This window comes from Rattus norvegicus, chromosome 16 (assembly GCF_036323735.1).
Source record: "Rattus norvegicus strain BN/NHsdMcwi chromosome 16, GRCr8, whole genome shotgun sequence".
Classification (NCBI taxonomy): Eukaryota; Metazoa; Chordata; class Mammalia; order Rodentia; family Muridae; genus Rattus; species Rattus norvegicus.
In genome coordinates, this window is record NC_086034.1 from 72,717,997 (window position 1) to 72,738,499 (window position 20,503).

At 41.0% G+C, this 20,503-nt stretch overlaps 1 protein-coding gene across 2 annotated transcripts in view; it reads left to right on the forward strand.

The window, feature by feature from the left end:
- Window positions 1–20,503, forward strand: part of Hook3 (hook microtubule-tethering protein 3) — a 94,768-nt gene that overhangs the window by 61,068 nt on the left and 13,197 nt on the right. Inside the window, exons 14-17 of one of the 2 annotated variants that reach the window (XM_039094555.2) lie at window positions 6,107–6,176; window positions 8,864–9,004; window positions 14,605–14,692; window positions 16,982–17,970. In XM_039094555.2, coding sequence (XP_038950483.1) covers window positions 6,107–6,176; window positions 8,864–9,004; window positions 14,605–14,692; window positions 16,982–17,023 — 341 coding nt within the window. In that variant the 3' untranslated portion in view covers window positions 17,024–17,970. Of the gene's footprint in view, window positions 1–6,106; window positions 6,177–8,863; window positions 9,005–14,604; window positions 14,693–16,981; window positions 17,971–18,992; window positions 19,028–20,503 lie in introns of those variants that run through there. The other variant, NM_001136098.1, reaches the window with a different exon arrangement.

Below are 20,503 nucleotides of genomic sequence, written 5' to 3' on the forward strand. Positions count from 1 at the left end.
AATTAAAAAGGAATCCGTAAGAAAAAATATGCAAATTCTTAAAATGTTTAAGGAAAAAGTAGACACATATGGCTTGTTTGTCACAGAAGAGAGTAGCGCTTAGCTCACGATGTGCCCTCTTCCACCTTTAGTCAGCACAGTAGGAGTCTAGTAATGGCTAGTACAAGTTTCACACTTAACCCTAACCTGGTTAGTTTCCTGAAACAGCTCTCTGAGTAGCCTTAGTCTCTCTCCTTACTTCCACTAATAACTTCTTTCGTCTCTTGCCTCTACTCTCAGTCATCTGTCAGTCCCCTCTCCATGGCCTCACATCCTAGTGTACCTGCTGTGAATAGCAACTACTCTGGCACTACTGTCATCCCATTCTCTTTGCTTGTTCTTCTGATGTCTCCCAACGCTGCCCAGTACACAACCCAGATTCAGACAGCCCAAGTTCTCTCCTTCTGCATTCACATGACTAATGCTTAAGGAGAGAGGCATACACACACATGGAATGCATACGTATGTGTGTGTGTGTGTGTGTGTGTGTGTGTGTGTGTGTATGTGTGTGTGTGTGTGTGATAGAAATTGCTGAATATCTTCATTTCGTAATGTAATCACTTCCTCTTTGTATCCCTGCAGTTCTTTTTCTTTTCCTCATCAGATCTATATTTTTTTTTCAGAGATTTTATAATCTAACCTTACCCCATTGCGCAGTCCCTATGTTGTCAAGAGAAGACAACCCATCTTCTATAAACTCACATGTTTATTCTTTTGCTATATAGAGGTCCACGTGGTTCAATGTTCTTTGTGTAGATTTTCCTCTATATAACTGAAGTTTTCATTCATCAGTAAACTAAGTTATTAAAGAGTAAGGAGTATTTTATGTTCTAATGAGTTTCATTATAGCATTATATGCAAATACTTTGTATTTTGATCATTTCCACCCATTGAGCTCTCCTACTCCTGCAGACCACCTTTCTCATCCATCATTACCCTTCCATGTGTATATGTCCCAGTAAGTTTAACTAGAGTCACTTACACGAGCAAAGGTGAAGGGTTATATATAAGCATGTGGGCATTTTATCCCTGGAAAATGTGTTCTCCCTCCTCCAGCAACCATTGCCATAGGTCTCAGGAAGACGTGTAACTTAATGAGCATCCGTATTTCCTCAGCAAAGAGCAGGCCTCGTGAGGCCTTCTCTGTGATGACTGTGACAGACCTAATCCTGTCTAAGTGATCATAACTGCTGAGATCTGAAAAGACTCACCCCTCCTCAGCTTTTGCATTCTTTCCTCCCCTCTTCTGAGCCTTAGATTGTGTGACACAGGTATCCCATTTAGGTCTGAGGACTCAATTGTCACTTATCCTTATTAGGAATCCTGATGTAACCACTACTACTGGAAAATAAACAATAAAAGAAAGCACTAATGTATGACACTAATGTATACGTTTAGTCAGCATATTGACAGGCATATCATTAACAAAACATTAACAAAACAGCAGCAGTACCTTCCCCTCTAGAACCTACAACTCCTTATCCTCACAAGGCCTAGGTTTCATCCAGGTTCACAGTCTCAGACCTCAAGTCCCTTCCAAAAACAATAAAGACATCTCACCATGGAAGCTGTAGTATGTCACAGTATGTCCCCCAGTTTATACATCCCTGTGTCCACACATCTTCACTTGCAAATGTTCATTGCCACGAGTCGTTGGTCTGGTTCTAGGTCTCTGGCCTCTGTGACACCCCACCAGTATTCGATCCTCATCAGGTCTCCTGTCGTTGCCCTGTGTCATGGAGATCCTGTACCTTTGGAGCAGCAGGACTGGCCCTTTCACACATCTCAAACCATTAGGCCAGTTCAGAGCCCTGTATCAGGGACTGGGTGGCAGCTAAACTGGTCAGCTCTGCTGTGCTGTCCCGATGAGGATCAGGGCCTGCTCTCCCAAGTGTTGCAGCTGGTGAGGGCAGGGCTAGCTCTCCCGAGCTCACACCCTGTGGGCAGTTTTCTCAGAGCTGGTAAGGGGCAAGAAGGATAGCATCTTCTCTGCACCCATGACACTCCACAGCAGACAAGTGGCAAGTTCTCACACACTCATCCCTGCCATTAGGGCCAGCTCCACTGTGCTGCTTGGGTGAGGCACAAGGCCCATTCTCGCAAGTGCTGCCACTGGTGAGAGTTGGAGCCAGCTCTGTAGAGCCCTGCATTCAGTGAGGAGCAGGGCCAGTTATTCACAGCCCCTGGATATCTATGTGGTCCCTACTGGCTGCTCCAGCTAAGGGCATCCCCATGTTCTCTAGTGGTAATATGATCCAGACACTGACCCTGCTACTGCTGCCAGGCTGGTATTTCACAATGGCCCCAGGTGGCAGGACCAGGCCCTCAAAATAGGCTGCTCCTATTCACCCTTGGGTTTCCAGTTCCATCTCTATTCATAATGCTCAAGCTGCTCCTCTTCTCTTTCTCTCTCATCTGACCACCACATACTCACACAGCTCGACTCCCTCTGTAGGCTGGCCATGTGACTGGCAGGCCCCTGGGTGGTATCCTCCATGGGTTGCTACTTGGAGTGTCAGCAAGTGGGTGGCATGGTGACCCGCAGGTCTCTCTCTTCCTCCTCCCGTGCCACACTGCCTAGATTTGATTTGATTGACTGATTTTTATGACTCCTAGACAAAAGACAGCTTTGGCCACTATGCCAGGCATCCACCAAGGATGAACAGAGGACTTGACTGCCACCTGCTTTGTCCCTGACTGATAAAACACCACTACCACATCTGCCTCTGCCAGGGGGACCTTTATATATTCTAAATAACGCTCTTTACCAGATACATAGCTGGCAAAGAGTTTCTTCTGTTCTGTTGACATCTCTACTCAGTAACTGTTTTCTTTGTTTTACAAAAGCCAAGGCCCTATTTGTCAACCAGAGGCCTTATAACCTGAGCAACCGCAGACGTTATTTTACTATAGCTTGTGTGTTCTAGAGTCGATACTCTAGGTTACTATTTAATATATTTCCTCCAAGTTTCACAGTTTGCATTTTAGAAGTTTTTCACTTCCTAGGTTATATTTATACCAAGGTTCTTTTATATTTGCTTTTTTGCTTGTTTTAAGGATAATGTGAATGAAATTATTTCCCTGATTTTTCCCCTCACTGTATGAATTATTGGTATAAAGAAAGACTACTCATTTTTTTCTTTTATTGGATATTTTTTATTTACATTTCAAATGTTACTCCCTTTCCCAGTTTTCCAGACATAAGTCCCCTATCCCATTCCCCTCCCCTTCTTTTTTTTTTTTTTTTTTTTTTTTTGGTTCTTTTTTTCGAGGCTGGGGACCGAACCCAGGGCCTTGTGCTTCCTAGGTAAGCGCTCTACCACTGAGCTAAATCCCCAGCCCCCTCCCCTTCTTTTATAAAGGTGTTCCCCTCCCCACCCAAGACCCCTTCCAGCCCCCCCCCCAAATATTCCACTAAGCTGGGGGTCCAAGCTTGGCAGGACCAAGGGCTTCTCCTTCCACTGGTGCCCAACAAGGCCATTCACTGCTACATAAGCAGTAGCCCTGGGTCTGCCCATGTGTAGTCTTTGGGTGGTGGTTTAGTCCCTGGGAGCTCTGGTTGGTTGGCATTGTTGCTCTTATGGGGTTGCTCATTTTTGTGTGTTAATGTTGTTATCTTCCATGATGCTGAAAGTCTGTGAGTTTTCTGGTGGAAACTTTAAGGTCTGTTGTTGTGGTGGTGGTGGATTTGTTTTGTTTCTCTGTGTAACACTCCTGACTATGCTGGAGTTTGGTTTGTAGACCAGGCTGGCCTGGAACTCAACAGAGATCCATCAACCTCTGCTTCCCAAGCACTGGGATTACAGGCATGTGCCACCACACCCTGCTAAGGTCTGTTTTATGTGGAATACTGTCATCTGCAAATGAGGATCTTAGACTTTTTCCTTCTCTATGTGTATCCCTTTCATTTCCCTTTGTAGTCTGACTGTACTAGCTAAGACCTGCAGTAGTGTTCTGAATAGGAGTTAGAAAGGCGCACCTTCGCCTGCTTAAACGTTACTGTGTAACTCCTTCAGAGATAGACATGGAGATCCGTGTCAGCCACGTGAACAAATGAAGGGGAAGTAACACCATTTCAGTTTGTACAGAAAAGGCATTTGGCAAAGTCTAACATGTACTCATAATTTTAAAAACTTAATATGCCAGGAGTAGAAGAACGTTTCTTCCACATGGTAAAAAACTTCAGGAGTGAAAGAATGAAAGTTTTCCCTCCAAGACCAGGAAGAAAATGAAGGTGCCTGCCATCACAACTTTTCTTCGGGTGGTGGGGTGGGGGGTAGGGGTTGTATTAGCATTTCTAGCCAGACCAGTTAGGAAAACAGGGAGCAGGGAACAAAGAGAAAATAGAGGATGCATATTTTGACCCAAAGGACCTAGATACAAGACTTGATCTTGTAGGCGAACCTTCTGATGGCACTTAATTTGACAGCGATCCCCTGCAATTGGTGCCAAAAGCACAGGCAACAAAATAAAAGATGAATGAACAGGGCTTATTAATATGAAACGTTTTAATGCACTAAAACCCACTTTCCTCTGCGTAGAGGTATTCTCAGGTGAAAGGTCTTCCAGAGGACCTGGGTTTGATTCCCTTCAACCACAGGGTAGCTCCCAACATGACCCAAGTTCCAGAGGATCCAATGCCAAACAAAAAATGTGCTGGGCAGTGGTCACACCCAACTTAATCCAAGCACTCGGGAGACAGAGGGACACAGGTCTCTGAGTTAGTAGCCACCTTGGTCTACAGAGCAAGTTCTAGGACAACCAATGCTAGACCAAGAAATCCTGTCTTGAAAAACAAACCAAAGCAACTAGAGTAGCAATATCTTTTTCTGGCCATCTCGGATGCCTGGAACACATGTAGTACACAAACATATACATAAAGTGAGGGCTGATTGAGGAAGACAATAGAGGTCAGTTTCTCTCTTCTGCATATGATCACAGACATATACATGAACACGGGATATATACACAGAATACCCAGAATAACTGAAGAATTTGAAAATTGAATAATCATAAATAAAACCCATTTCATACATGAACAAAGGATTTAAATTGAATGAACTATATATCTCCAAAGAAGATCAACAGATGACCAAAGAACACATGAAATAGTGATATCATTGGTCATCAGAAAAACACAAATGAGTTCTTTACACAACTAGTGAGGCTGATGCTCTTTCCACCACCACCCCCCATACTCCAGACAAAGGAAAGTAAGCATTGATTAGAATTGATCAGCAGAAGTCGAAAGCATTATGCATTACTAGTAGGATGGGGCAGTGTTATAGAATAAGTTTGATAGCTTTTTGAAATGTTTTAAACATGAAATTAACATGTAATTCACCAGTTCCTCTTCTAAGTATGTTAATAAAAGAACTGAAAGCAGATAAAACCAGATAATTGTGCATATTTAATGTACGTAGCAGCAATATCCAGTCACCACTAAGTAGAAATGATTCACATCCATCAAACTAAATACAATAGATGCATACAATGGAATATTATTTATCAGTAAAAGGAAGAAAGTCCTGTAATGTGGGCAAATCATCAAAGTAACTGTGTTAAGTAAGTAAAACAGACCAGTACACGATTCTGCCTACATGTCTACACAGGAACTTATTGACCCAGACAGACGTAAAGTAGACTAGGGTTACCAGGGAATTGCAGGCAGGAAGAGGGAGAATGCTTAGCAGCTATAGAACTTCTGATTCAGTTATTAAATAGTTGGAAAGAAGTAATGGGAATAGTTAGATAACATTGACATGTACTTAAGGTATGTATTTGTACCCTTAAATTTGTTATAGTGATACATTAATCTCATAACGCTATTGTAACTTGGTCTTTTACTTGAGTAAATTGGTGGGTTTTGCCTAGTAGCCACAGAGCTGGGTTCAAGTACCAAACCATAAAACAAACAACTCCCCATCCCACCCCCCAAAAAAGCAGACTTTGTTTTTGGTGTTAACATTCATATCGAGGATAGTACTTGCCTGCAGAAGCTGCATCTCTTATGCAAAGGAGGTGGTCGTGCTTCCTTGACTTTGTCTACCTTTCCTTGCACTCATAGGGTTAATGCCTCTGGGAAGCCAGGAGTCTTCAGACAGCCTTGCAGCAGAGATTGTCACACCGGAAATCAGGTAAGGAGAATGATAGTGACAGTCACTAGCACAGCACCCTCGCAGAGCTCTTACTCTCAGTAGACAAAGAGCCAGCTCCTCTTTGTGATGTGCATCTCAGCCTGAACGCAGCGCTAACTTCTCATGTTTGGGAATGTTAGAAGCTTTTTTAACTCAGCCGGAGAACTAATTATTTTCACTTGAGTATGACAGTCTTTCACACTACAAAAGAAAAATCACATATCCCTCTCTCGGAGCCTCGGCAGATGCAGAAAATACCCAAGGCAAAGGTTGTGTACTTAGCCGTCAACCTAATTCACAATTAATTACTAAGATTTACCCATTGTCCACTTGGACTGCTCTCATAAAGGTGGAGTGCTGCAGACAAACTGTCCCCATCTGTAACAACTCCGCCCTCACAGTCCTCACCTGTATATTTAGACCTAGCATCTTAGAGATTTCGTGCCCTACAGTACATCCTAGCTTAATGTGTACAAATGAAAAATGAGAGAAGGGGATGATGAATCTTGAACATTGCTTTTACCTTTTGGCTCTGGTTGTCCTTGTCTTTATCATGTATTATCCATCAGGTCCCATCTCACCACCGTGTGTGTGTGTGTGTGTGTGTGTGTGTGTGTGTGTGTGTGTGTGTGTGTGTGTGCGTGTGTGTGTGTGTGTGTATGTATAAGCATGTATAAATGTGCATACATATGTTGTTGTGGTGGTTGTTATTTTGAAACAAGGCCGCTGTGTCACTCAAGACTGTGCCCTTGAACACTCTTGGGATATAAGGCAGAAGAATACTTGTCATTACCTCTTTTTAAAGGAGCCTTGGTATTTAGAGCCATCTTTTAGAGAAAGAAATGGAATTATGGATATATAAAAGTTGTACAAGCCCAAAACCTTGAAATAAATATTCAAATGCTCACTGAGATAATGCAAGAACCTACTATTATTTCTTGGCTGTTAAAAATACCAACTAGGGGGCTGGAGAGATGGCTCAGCGGTTAAGAGCACCTGACTGCTCTTCCAGAGGTCCTGAGTTCAATTCCCAGCAACCACATGGTGGCTCACAACCATCTGTAAAGAGATCCGACGCCCTCTTCTGGTGTGTCTGAAGACAGCTACAGTGTACTTATATATAATAAATAAATACATCTTTAAAAAAAAAAATACCAACTAGGGCCTGAGAGGCTCAGCAGCTTAAAAGCACTGGTTACTCTCACAAATGATCCAAGTTAGCTCCCAGCACCTTCATGGCAGCTCAGAACTATTGGTAACTCCAGTTCCAGGAACCCAGTGCCCTCTTGTGACTTCCAAGGCCACCTGCACGCACAAGATACATATACAGAGAAGCAGAGACATGAATTTTTTTTGTTTTTAAAAAAGTACCAAATATGAGACTGAGAGAGACAGCTCAGCAGTTAAGAGCACTGGCTACTCTTCCAGAGGTCCTGAGTTCAGTTCCCAGCATCCACGTGGTAACTCACATGCACACACGTGCTCCACAGCACTGGTGTAGAGGTTAAAGGGCAGCTGGGAAGGTGGCTCCATCTTTCCATCTCGGCTGGAGTCACACCTAGGCTGGCAGCAACTCACCAGCCCATGAGCTTTACTTCTCACCGTCTGGGAACAAGTGGAATCAGTTGAATGAACATACTTACTCTTCCCAGTTACTCACAAGTAAAGAGCTGTGTCTGTCACCCCAGAAGCAGTTAAGGAAGCCTATTGGTGAAGGATTTTTAAGTTAAATAGGAGCAAGGCTGAAAAGTGAAACTAAAAAGGGATAAAAACTACAGCATATGTCATGGACAGTTAGTAGTTAATATCTGATATTTTTCACCAATGTTAGGGGTTTGGAGGAACTAGAAGCCTGAAACAATGTAAAAAGTGGGGAGAAAAAGATTTTAAAGCAAAGTAGCAGAATGTGTAGAAATGTGCCCATCTTTTAACTTAAAATTTGCTTTTCTGATAAAAAAAAAGTTAAGGAACTAGCTAACAATATAAACAAAGATTTTTATAAAGCAGTTGACTATTAAAATATTAAAAATCTTGCCAGGTATGGTGGCAGTGTACACCTTTAATCCCAGCACTTGGGAAGCAGAGACAGGAGGATCTCTGTGAGTTCAAGGACAGCCTAATCTATAGAGCTAGTTCCAAGGCAGCCAGGGCTGTACAAAGAAACTCTGTCTTGAAAAAAACAATTATTAAAATCTTGAAATAGTCTAAACAAGTAATAATTGATTTATATATTTAGTACTGTGTCGTTTATGTTTTTGAGATATAATATTAAAAGATTGTGGAATTTTAAGTGTAACTAGCAAGTACCAGTTTTCTTTTGAAAAACAAATATTTGTCTGCATGCATAAATACACAGAATCGGGACGTTTGTTTTCAGCAGCAGTCATGCACTATGCAGGTGTAGTCGTGGGTTCATAGTCTAAGTATTTAAATAGAAGAAATGGGGTTTGGAATTTTCTTCATCGTTTGTCATGATACACAGAAACGCTTTCTGAAGATTATACGTTCTAGGAGGAGTTGAGTTCCTAAAAGTAATAACCTTTTGCTTTTATAAAGGCACTGAACCTCTTACAGGCACTTAAATTTTCATTTGTATCCTGTATATTGATACTCTAACTTATAATTGGATCATGGTAAATATAGTATCTTAATGAACCATATAATCAGCTTTTATTTTTCTTATTCAGGGAGAAACTTATTCGTCTTCAGCATGAGAATAAGATGTTAAAAATCAACCAAGAGGGTTCAGACAATGAGAAAATTGCCTTATTGCAGAGCCTTCTAGATGATGCAAATCTTCGCAAGAATGAGCTGGAGACAGAGAACAGGTAGAGCGTGCAGGTGGAGTGGCCAGCCACAGCCTCCTCTTGTCTGTTTGCTTTTGGTATTTGTAAAGAAAGTCTCGGGATTTATTTGAAGAATGATTACATGCTAGTATATTTTTTTAACTATAATATAATTACAACAGCTCTTATTTTTTCTCCCTCCAAGTCCCCTCCTTCCTGCTCTCCTTCAAACTCAGGGCCTCTCCTTTCATTAATTGTCCTTGCATACATGTGTATGAATTTGCATATATATCCCTTAATACAGTGTTACCTGTATGTATGTTTTTCAGGACTGAACATTTGTCCCTCTACAGCCAATGGGTGTGCTCTTCCCTGAAGGGCCACCTCTTCCGCCCAGCTTATTCAGTTGCCTGTAGTTCTTTGTGGAAGCTCGAGGCCTCAACCATATTGTTGAGACTTCATGGGTACATTGTCTGGAAATTGTCATGAGATCTCATGAACACATGGATGTAGTTTCTACAAGACCTGGTCTTCTGACACTTAAAATCTTTCTTTCTTTTTTTTTTTTGTTTTTTTTTTTTTTTTTTTTTTTTGGTTCTTTTTTCCGGAGCTGGGGACCGAACCCAGGGCCTTGCGCTTCCTAGGCAAGCGCTCTACCACTGAGCTAAATCCCCAACCCCACTTAAAATCTTTGAATCCTCTCTTTAACTTGAATGTACGTGAAGGGATTGCCTTGTAGATGTATTAATAGGGGTTGGGCACCCCATGGCCACTTACTTGTACTTTGATCAGTTGTGGATCACTGTAATAGTCTCCATCTGTTTTAAAAATGAAGGTTCTTGGATACAGTGTGAGAGTTTCACTTAACTGTAGGAATAGAAATACAGTTAGAAAATTATTAAGGTAGGAAAATGGCAGCATGGGTTCTCCTCTATAACCTCTTTAGCAACGGGTAGCTGCCTAGCTTCAATTACATAGTTCTTGGTTATACCAAGCTAAACTGCCAGTATTGCGTCCTTAGGGACATCTTACCTGGCTGGTCATTACCATTGTGGTCTCCAGGCTTCGTTCACAGATGACTAGGACTGCGGTTTGCTTTTCCCACTCAGGTAGCTCACATAGTACCTTCTGATGCTACAGGGAGGAGCCTTCCAGGTCAGTTCCAGCTCAATGCTCTAAGTCCCATGTCTGAAGTACCTGCTATTTTTAGCAACAGAAGCTTAGAGCAGACTGTAAAGAAAAGGAGCTTATAGAGGACTACGGAAGCATCTTAAGGTGCACTCATTGATCTCTCTGTATTTTAACCATTCCAATCAGACCTGCTTCTTCTACTCTAAATCTTATTCCAGTGCGGAAAACATTCACAATTTTTTCATATTGTTTCTCCCATACACTCTAATTGTTCTTTTCTCTTCAGAAACTGAGCAGGTAGTTTTCATACTGTACCTATATGATACAAATGACTTAGTTTTCTGACATCATCATCATCATCATCACATGTTAGTTCCTACATCTGTAGGATACAGTATGGCATTTTTATACTTAAATATATCATGTTTTTTGTTTTGGGATTTTTTTTTTAGTTTGTTTGTTTTATTTGAGTACACTGTTGTTGTCTTCAGACACACCAGAAGAGGGCATCAGATCTCATTACAGATGGTTGTGAGCCACCATGTGGTTGCTGGGAATTGAACTCAGGACCTCTGGAAGAGCAGTTGGTGCTCTTAGCTGCTGGATCATCTCTCCAGCCCCAGTATGTCATGTTTTTACGGTGCCTTGTCAGTTCTCTGCCTCCCTCCCACTCCATCAAGGCCACACACACCTCTTGGGCCTTTTCTCAGTTCTTAAAAGCAGTCTCTATTCTACTTTTTCCCCCTCTTTTCAGTTTCCAAATCTGAGAGAAAACATACTTTTCTTTCTGTGGCTACCTTTTTTCACTTAACATGGTATCCTCCAATTCCATCCTGCAAATGACAAATTTTCATTACTCTTTATGGCTGAGTAAAATGTATTTAGTCAATGTTTTCTTTATTCATCCATGACCACCTGTGCTGTTAGTATTAGCTTTGTGAACAGTGCTGTGCTAAGCAGAAGTATGCAGTTGTTTCTGCTGTAACTCCAGTCCCAGACACAGGGAATCTCACAACCTCTTTTTAATTTCTTTATAATTGCTGCCCATTAATTCTTATCATATGAATACCTGACAGAAGAGTTTCTCCCATTCTGTAGGCCTCCTGTCCGGGTTTTCTATTACTCCCTACACTCTAACTTGTCAGTTTGTCCCTTCTGCTTCCTGAAGTATTGTCCTCCTGTTGAGGAACTTCCCGCCTATGCCAGGGATCTTGTGTTTTCCATGTATCTTCTTATAATGGCATTCAAGTTTCAAGTCTTAAGGTCTTTGACTCACTTTGAATTGGTTTGTGCACAAGGTGAGAGATATGGATTTAGTTTCATTCTTCCACATGCAGATATTTATTTCTCTGGAACCATTAGGTTTTTTTTCTTTTCTTTTCTTTTCTTTTTTTGGAGCTGGGGACCGAACCCAGGGCCTTGCACTTGCTAGGCAAGTGCTCTACCACTGAGCTAAATCCCCAACCCCGGAACCATTAGTTTTAAAAGCTGTCTTTGTTCCCAAGTACCTTGAACTTTTGTCAAGAGTTGAACATGCCTCTTTTACCTTATTGGGTATGTCTGGTCATATCTCAACTCTGTGCTGTTTGTTGTTACTACAACTTTCCAATCGTTCTAATCTAGTGAGTGATGCCACCAGCCTTAGTCTCTCTATTTCTACGGATAATGCCAGTGGAATGTTGACGGGAATTGCATTGAATCTGCACTTGTTTTGAGTACTTTGGAAATCTTAGCAATATTAATTCCATCAAATGGAAGCTCTTCCCATCTTCTGTTCTGTTCCCATCTTCTTTAGTTTCTGTCTTTAGTAATTTTCACTCTACAGGTATTTTACATATTTGATTAGGTTTGTTCCTAGAAATGTTTGTGGTTTGGTTTGCTGAGCAGGGGCAGGGGCTATGGCAGTCATCCTGTTCTGTGTTCTTCCTTCTTTAAAATTTGTTTAATTGTTTTATTTATTTACATTCCAGCCTTTGCCTCTCCCTTCTGGTCCCCCTCCCTCAGTTCCTCATCCCATTCCTCCTCCCCTTGCCTTTGAGAGGGTGCCCCCCACCAAACCTCCCCCTTCCCTAGGGCCTCTGCTCTCCCAAGGATTAGGCACGTCTTCTCCCACTAAGGCAAGACCAGGCAGACCCCTGCTATCTATGTGCCAGGGGCTTCAGACTGATCTGTGTGTGCTCCTGGTTGGTGGTTCTGCTCTGGGAGCTCTCTGGGGTCTGGGTTAGTTGAGACTGCTGGTCTTCCTATGGGGTCGCTGTCCCTTTGGCTTCTTTAATCCTTCCCCTAATTCAACCATAGGGGTCCCCAACTTCAGTCCAATTGTTGGCTGTAAGAATCTGCATCTGTCTCAATCAGCTGCTGGTAGATCCTCTCAGAGGACAGCCATGCCAGGCTCACATCTATAAGCACATCTGACCATCAGTAATAGTGTCCAGCCTTGGTGTCCCCCGTGAGATGGATCCCAAGTTGGGCCAGTCACTGGACAGTTTTTCCTGCAGTGTGTCCTTCATTCTTCTCCCTGCAGTTCTTTTAGATGGCAACAATTCTGGGTCAGAAATTTCGATTCTGCGTTGGTAATCTTGTCTCTCCACTTGGTGCACTGTCTATGTACTAGAGGTGGACTCTGAGTTCCCTTTTCCTACTGTTGGTCTTTTTGGTTAAGGTCATCCCTATTGAGTCCTTAGAGTCTCTCACCTCTCAGGTCTCTGGGACTTTCTAGAGGGTCCCCCCATTTCCCACCCCTGGAAGCTGCATATTTCCATTAATTCTCTTGCCCCCACCCCACAGACCTAATCCTGTTGCCCCTTTTCCCGTCTCCCCCCTTTCCCACCCAGATCCTTCCCTCCCTCTGCCTCCCATGATTATTTTGCTTCCCCTTTTAAGGAGGATTGAAACATCCTCACTTGGGCCTTCCAGCTTGTTTAACTTCTTTTTTTTTTTTTTTTTTTTTTTTTTTGTGGTTCTTTTTTTCGGAGCTGGGGACTGAACCCAGGGCCTTGTGCTTCCTAGGCAAGCGCTCTACCACTGAGCTAAATCCCCAACTCCTTAACTTCTTAGTCTGTGAGCTATATCCTGGGTATTCTGGAGACTTCCACAACTTAGGGGTTCTTTCTAAGGAAGTTCATTATTGGTGTAGAAATTAACTACTATTGGCAGGGTTTGGTGGTTTGTTTCTTCAGTCCCAGCCCTCGGGAGGCAGAGGCAGGTGGATCTCTCAGAGTTTAAGCCAGTCTGGTCTACATGGTGAGTTCCACACTAGCCAGGACTACATAGTGAGACCCTGTCTTAAAAAGGAAAAGCTACTATTTTTGGATATTGATTTTTCTACCTTGCTGTCTCACTGAAATTTTTCGGTCAGTTTTAAAAGTTCTTTGTAGGGCTGGGGATTTAGCTCAGTGGTAGAGCGCTTACCTAGGAAGCGCAAGGCCCTGGGTTCGGTCCCCAGCTCCAAAAAAAAGAACCAAAAAAAAAAAAAAAAAGTTCTTTGTAGAGTATCTTGTCGTCTACAGATGATTTGTTTTCCTCCTTTCCTAACAAAGTTATTTGGAATTCCAAGATATTATGTAGCAAATAATTAAATGTGTAATATGCCAGATGATCACTAAAATGCCATAAAATTGCCTTTTATAATCCTTGTAGTAGTATTATTAACTCCATCTTAAAACTGAAGAAGCTGGGGTTGGGGATTTAGCTCAGTGGTAGAGCGCTTGCCTAGCACGCGCAAGGCCCTGGGTTCGGTCCCCAGCTCTGGAAAAAAAAAAAAAGAAAAAAAAAAAAAGAAAAAGAAAAACTGAAGAAGCTGAAGCTAAAGAATATTTAGAAGTTTTCAGTTAGAAGATATAAAAATGAAAGCTCAGGTCTTCCAGATCCCGTAGTCCACAGTGGCATTATAGATTTAAAAACCAATGAAGAAGAACGGAATGCAGAAGTGAGGTTGTTAGGTTTGGTTGTGGTTTTTTGTTTGTTTGGTTGGTTTTTGGTTTTTTTTTTTTTTTGACAGGCTCATAATGTATACCAGGCTGGCCTCAGGCTTACTTTGTATGTAAGGATGACCTCAGCTTCTGACCTTCCTGCCTCCACCCCAAGTGTTGGGAGTCATAGGCGTGTCCCATTATGTCTAGTTTATACATAGATAGAACCCAGGACTTCATGCATGCTAGGCAAGTGCCTACCAGCTGAGCTGCATCTCCAGCCCCACAGTGAAATTATAAATGACACAAAAAATAATATGGATATAATATTTACTTATGATATGAAACTGCCTGTGTTATTGCAGTTACATACTGTGCTACAACCAACTGTGCCTGTGCTATTGCAGTTACACAGTGTGACTCCAACCAACTGTGCCTGTGATATTGCAGTTACACAGTGTGACTACAACCAACTGTGCCTGTGCTATTGCAGTTACACAACCTGAGTCCATAGTTTGCCAGTGATGCCTTTGGTGAAATCATTATGACCACCCAGGGGGAAAGGTCAACTTGGGGAATTAATGTGTGTTTGCTTTTCAGGCTTGTGAATCAGAGACTTCTGGAAGTACAGTCACAAGTAGAAGAACTGCAAAAATCTTTGCAGGATCAAGGCTCAAAAGCAGAAGATGTAAGTTTTGATATGTTCCAACCATGCCCCAAAAGTTTCACAAAACTGAGAAAACCTGTAGTTATAGAAATAACTAAGTTGTGGAGGCATGTACTCGCGTGTGCACATGTGATCCACAGTCACCTGTGGGAGTTATTTCTCTCCATGTGTCATGGGAATTGGTGGCAAATGCCTTTGCCATTGAGCCATTCCTTGGACCTATCTTCAGGTTTTTATTTGATGATATCCAATAATTTAGTGTTATACTGGTTATAGGGAAGAAATACTGTTTTTCTTTTCACTGGCATTCCTTATTTAAGCCCTGTTTTAATTGATTCTGCAAGAAACTGAAAGTTCACTTGTATTTATCAGCCAATATAGTAAATTGAGCCTATACATCTTATATGTGTTCAATCATAGTGAGGTAAAAGGTTTTCTTCTTCCTCAGCTCCCCCCCAAAAGTAAAGGAATGCCCAAGAAGAAAGTTTTATATAATCTTGGTATTTAAGAAAATAATGCATCTCTAGTATCCTGTCATCTCTGAGTGTCCAAGTCCACACTGGCCTCTTCACATTCTTCTACCACTCTGCACATCTCCATCACAGCTCCCCTCTGCTGTCGGCACATTCTCCCTGGATCGTAGGAGTCATCTCCCGCACTAGCCACCATTCACACTGCTCAGCAGCACCTAGGAGACAGTCTCGGGCCACAAGAAACACGCTGCAATCGGCACATCCTTTATGCTGAATAAAGCATTCCCAATAAAACCAAAGCACAAAAGTATTTAAGAACAGTGGGAAGAAGAGGGAAGTTAAATGTCAATAAATCAGTCTTGTTTTCTGCTGCGGTACACTTGTACTGTAGTCTCAGACATTTGAGCAGAATCAATTAAACTTTCTCCACTGATGAGTCAGATGGAGGAATCTTCTCCAACTGTACTAACATAGAACATCTGAAAACAGAAGAGAGTTAAGTAAACTACTTTAAAGTGTAGGAATACTAAATATAAAAGCCCTCAAAGCCTCAGACTTAGTTTGGTTTGTCTACACATCTTTTATTTTTTTTTAAGATATTTATTTATTATATGTGAGTACACTGTCACTGTCTTCAAACACACCAGAAGAGGGCATCAGATACCACTGCAGTTGGTTGTGAGCCACCATGTGGTTGCTGGGATTTGAACTCAGGTCTTCTGGAAGAGCAGTCAGTGCTCTTAACCACTGAGCCATCTCTCCAGCCCCATACATCTTATTTATATCATCAGTGTGTCAGTTTGATTTATGAGCTAGTTTATTTCTTAATGAGTTGATAATTGTTTTAGTTTCTCAGATCAGTTCACAACTACTGTCATTTTCAACACTGTTTTTAACCTTTATTACCATGGAACTAGTATAAAATACCAAGCCTTTTGTTGTTCTTTTTCTTAAAAAATACAATTTGTTTTGTGCCTCTAGGATCCAAATCAAATGTTCTACTACAAATAGCCATCCCCACACCCAACCAATGTCATGATTTAAAAAAAACATGTATAAATGGTAAATCTCAAAGAAGTGAAATTAGTATACTGAAATAATGGAGCTTAATTAGCAATGTGTTAGAGGTGAATCATAGGATGTAGAAGTTCTTAATTTGTTGACATCTCTAGATCCCTTTAACCAGTCTGTAAAATTCATTTGGGTCTTGAAAACCTTGAGGTGAGGCCTGTGGATTTGTTTTTATAGAAAGGGGAAAGGAGGAGGGAACACAGGAGGCCAGCATGGTGAGGTGTCAGCTAACTGAATGTGGAAGGCACAAGCAACCACTTGTGGGGCCTCGTGCTTAAACTAAAACATGAAGGGCTTGTTCTTTGAAGGAACTTGGCATAGCTTACTATCGCTGTGATAGACATGTAATTAGACATGTGTGCCATGGCGTTAGGGGATCATATCTCAGAGGTAAATCTTTGTATAAACCGGTCACCTTTTAACTGCCTGCACAGCATTGAGATGTCTCCCTCAGATCTAAGCAAGATTTCCTGCCACGTTCTCTGCACACAGAATCTGTTTCGAAGACTCCAGATCCCTTAGAGAAATGATTAGTTTAGTTCAGGGTGTGTAGTTCTTTTAACCCATCAGATTTTTTGAAGTTGTTCTCTTCTGTCCTCAATAGCCAGTGTGCTGCATAGAGCAGCCTCTAGACCTGACTCCTTCCCTCTGAAGGAGATAGAATTGCTGCCTTCTCTGTTGTCAAAACAGCCTTTTCTTACAACCTTCAGTCAGAGCATGGTGGTCTTCACATTTTTATTATTATTTTTATGTCATTTGTTTTTAGCATGGAAGCAGAAATTCATTTTATATCCAGTCATATGGATAATTTGAGCTAGCCACAGTATATAAAACTTCAGAGAACGAGACAGGATGAGGAGACCTAGAAGAAAGAGAAATGTACAGTTCTGAAAAATGCATATCTTTTACTTCTGTTCATGAATTACTAAATGGTTCCTTCTCTTGGCTGCTGTGTTTGCTTCATACTAATATGTCCTCTCTGTCTCTTGGCATGGTCTCTGCTCAAGGCTATTGTAAGTATGGCTTCCTATTCATTTCCATATACTTAAGAAGTTTTTAAATTGTATACTTTATCTGATATTATAGTCAATAATACTGGAATTTTAGAGTAGGACTCATGAAAAATGAACATGCTAGAATTACTTCCTTCATAAATACTTGCTCTTTACAAGGAGAATTTTTATTTATTTTTTTTTCTTTTCTATTTTTCGGAGCTGGGGACCGAACCCAGGGCCTTGTGCTTGGTAGGCAAGCGCTCTACCACTGATCTAAATCCCCAACTCTGAGAATTTTTAAAGTATATCAAAATCTTAATGTAGAAATGCTCTCCCTATTAGTTCATTTATATAATTTATTTTGACACAAGCTTCCTTTTATGATCTCCAGTCACACATTTTGATAATTACAGTCTTCAGTGTGGAAAGGCACTGACCAAAGAATGCATGGAAAGGGAGGCTGTGCCTAGGTCTTAGGGTCTCTGCCATCCTGGACAGAAATTACTAAATATTCTTTGGCTTAGCTTCCTCACTTGTACAGTAGGGCTGATATTACTATTGTGAGGTTTATGCCATGTATATAGCAGGCTTTGATTTCTGGCACATTGGCCTTGTATTTAGTTATTTACTATATAAATTGTAATAATTCAGAATAACTTGTTAGGATCTAATCAAAACATAATATCAAGAATTTTTAATATTTCCATTTCATCCTCTTAGCAAAGAAAGAACAAACTATAATTATTCAAAAATAAAGAAATAAATATTAAAAGCTAGTAAGTAAGGTTATTATCTTCCTGTTGTCTTGGAGGAAATAGTGGTGAAGTACTTTGGTCTAATTACAGTTGTCATACTGGGAAAGATATGAATTTGAAATGTCCCAAAGCTATGTTACAATTGACTTGAATAAAATCAGGCATGGTAATCCACACCTGAGATCCCAGCACCTTCTACATTTAGGAGGAGAGTCATGAGTGCAAGGCGAACTGGGCTTCATACATGGTGAGCTGCAGGTCATTCCTACATGGCAGGAGTAGGCAGACATGAATGAATATATATGGTGGTCGTCATTAAACAGGGCAACTAAAAATTAGAGGGCTTGCTTCTCCTTGTCGCTGTTATTAAGAAATTGAGCTATTTGTTTTATAAGCCTACATTAACTGGTTTTGAGTGTCATTTATCATATAGTTTACAAATCCATTATTAATATCAACACTTCTATGTGTTAAAAGTATGAAACCTGGTAGTCTTTGTTAAATGTCTTTGTTGCTTATTTTTAGGTAAATTTTGAGTTCCTGCTTTTCAGGAGACCTTTAAAAAATACCAAGTCAAAACTCCATTCTCAGCATCTTACCATCAGTTCCTTTATATGCCCCTGCCAGAGTACATCACTTGTTATCAATTGAAGTATGGCAGCAATCCTGAGACCTTATCATAGTGCAAAGAAAGAGGATAGGAAAATCTGCATGGTAGGGTACTGTGTGGCTACTGAGTCCAGGAACATTTGGGTCTCTATATAAGTAGCTTTTAAATTCATTTCCCTCTGTATACAGAATTTATCTAGTTTCTGTGTATTTCTTACTGACTACTCTCAACTGCTGGGCTAGTCTGTTCTTTTATTAAACAGGAGAAAATTGAGGTACATTGGGTTTTGAGCTTTTTGAACAAAGAAATTACTGAGGGCTTACTCCAAATAATTTAGTATATAGTCTTCAATTTTTACAAAGAAATTTGTTAACTAAAATGTTAATAATGAGCTAATTTCTTATTTTCCATTTTCAGTCAGTTCTTCTAAAAAAGAAGCTTGAAGAACATCTGTAAGTAGACAACTCATTGAGGCTCTTCTTCACGTAACAGAACAAAAGCACTTTGTTGTGGGTACAGAGGATGTTGACAGGGCATAAGCGGTCCTTGAAGATTCAGGAGGAAACCATCTGTTGGTAGTGACTGCAGGATCATTTCTCCCCAAATCCCCACACATCAGTCAGTTCAGTGATTGTGAGACCTGATGACTCACACCTGCAGTCAAGGGACTGAGACAGCGGAACTGTTCCTGGTGTCAGGCCAACTTAGGCAACAGTAGGAGACTCCAGAACAAACGGTTTTAGGGCTGTTTTTTCAGTGGGAACTTTAGAGCTTCCTATCTTTGTTATAATAGTCATGTTATTCACGGCCTTTTTCTGTGCCAGGCCAAACAGTAATTATTTTAGGCTGTACAAGTCCTGGCCTCTGTTGCAGCCGCTCAGCTCTAAATGCAGCTGTAGACTACATTAGATCTAGTAGTCATCTGTGCTGCAGTAGAGCTGCACATACGGAACAGGCACCCTTCTTCCTTGCCCAGACAGACTAGTTTGCCAGCCCTACATTCATTTTTAAATAAGCTTCTTTAAAATACAGTTTTACTAGTCCTTTGAGAATTTCCTACAATGTATTTTGATCATATTCACCATCCCACACTCCTTCCCCTAACACCTTCTCCCTGCCCAACTCTATTTCATGTCTTTTTTTTTTAGAAGACACTGTATTGAGGCAAATGTCCTACTCCTCTGGCTCTGAACAAAAAGCCTTTGCACTCCCCTCTTCCTCCATGTCCCGTGAGCCTTAGGTGTATGGACTGTGTTAGACATATCAACAAATACACTTCCTTAAAGTAGAGAGTTTGTCAGTACCGTATTTTTCAAGTAAGCCTTTAAATTACAATTTTTTAAAAAGATTTACATATTTATTTTATGTATGTTGTATGTATTTTATGTATTGTTGTTATCTTCAGACACACCAGAAGAGGCCGTGAATCCCGTTACAGATGGTTGTGAGCCACCATGTGGTTGCTGGGAATTGAACTCACATCCTCTGGAAGAGCATTCAGTGCTCTTAACCACTGAGCCAGCACCAGCTTTTATCTCTCCTTTTTTAAAAAAAAGATTTATTTATTTTATATATATGAGTACACTGTTGCTGTCTTCAGACATACCAGAAGAGGGCATCGGTTCTCATTACATATGGTTGTGAGCCACCATGTGGTTGCTGGGAATTGAACTCAGGACCTCTGGAAGAGCAGTCAGTACTCTTAACTGCTGAGCCATCTCTCCAGCCTGAATTACAGTTGTTTTAAGTAGGACTTTGTAACGTAAAAGATGAAATAAGAAATTAAAATATCACTTTTGATCCTCCTGAAGAAATCTTCAATAATTTTTCTCAGCCCAGTAACATCTTAATCTATCATTTTCCCGCAAAATTGCTTGCAGGCGTTAAGTGTAGGAAGGCTATGAATTAGTAGCTACTGATTAAGCTAA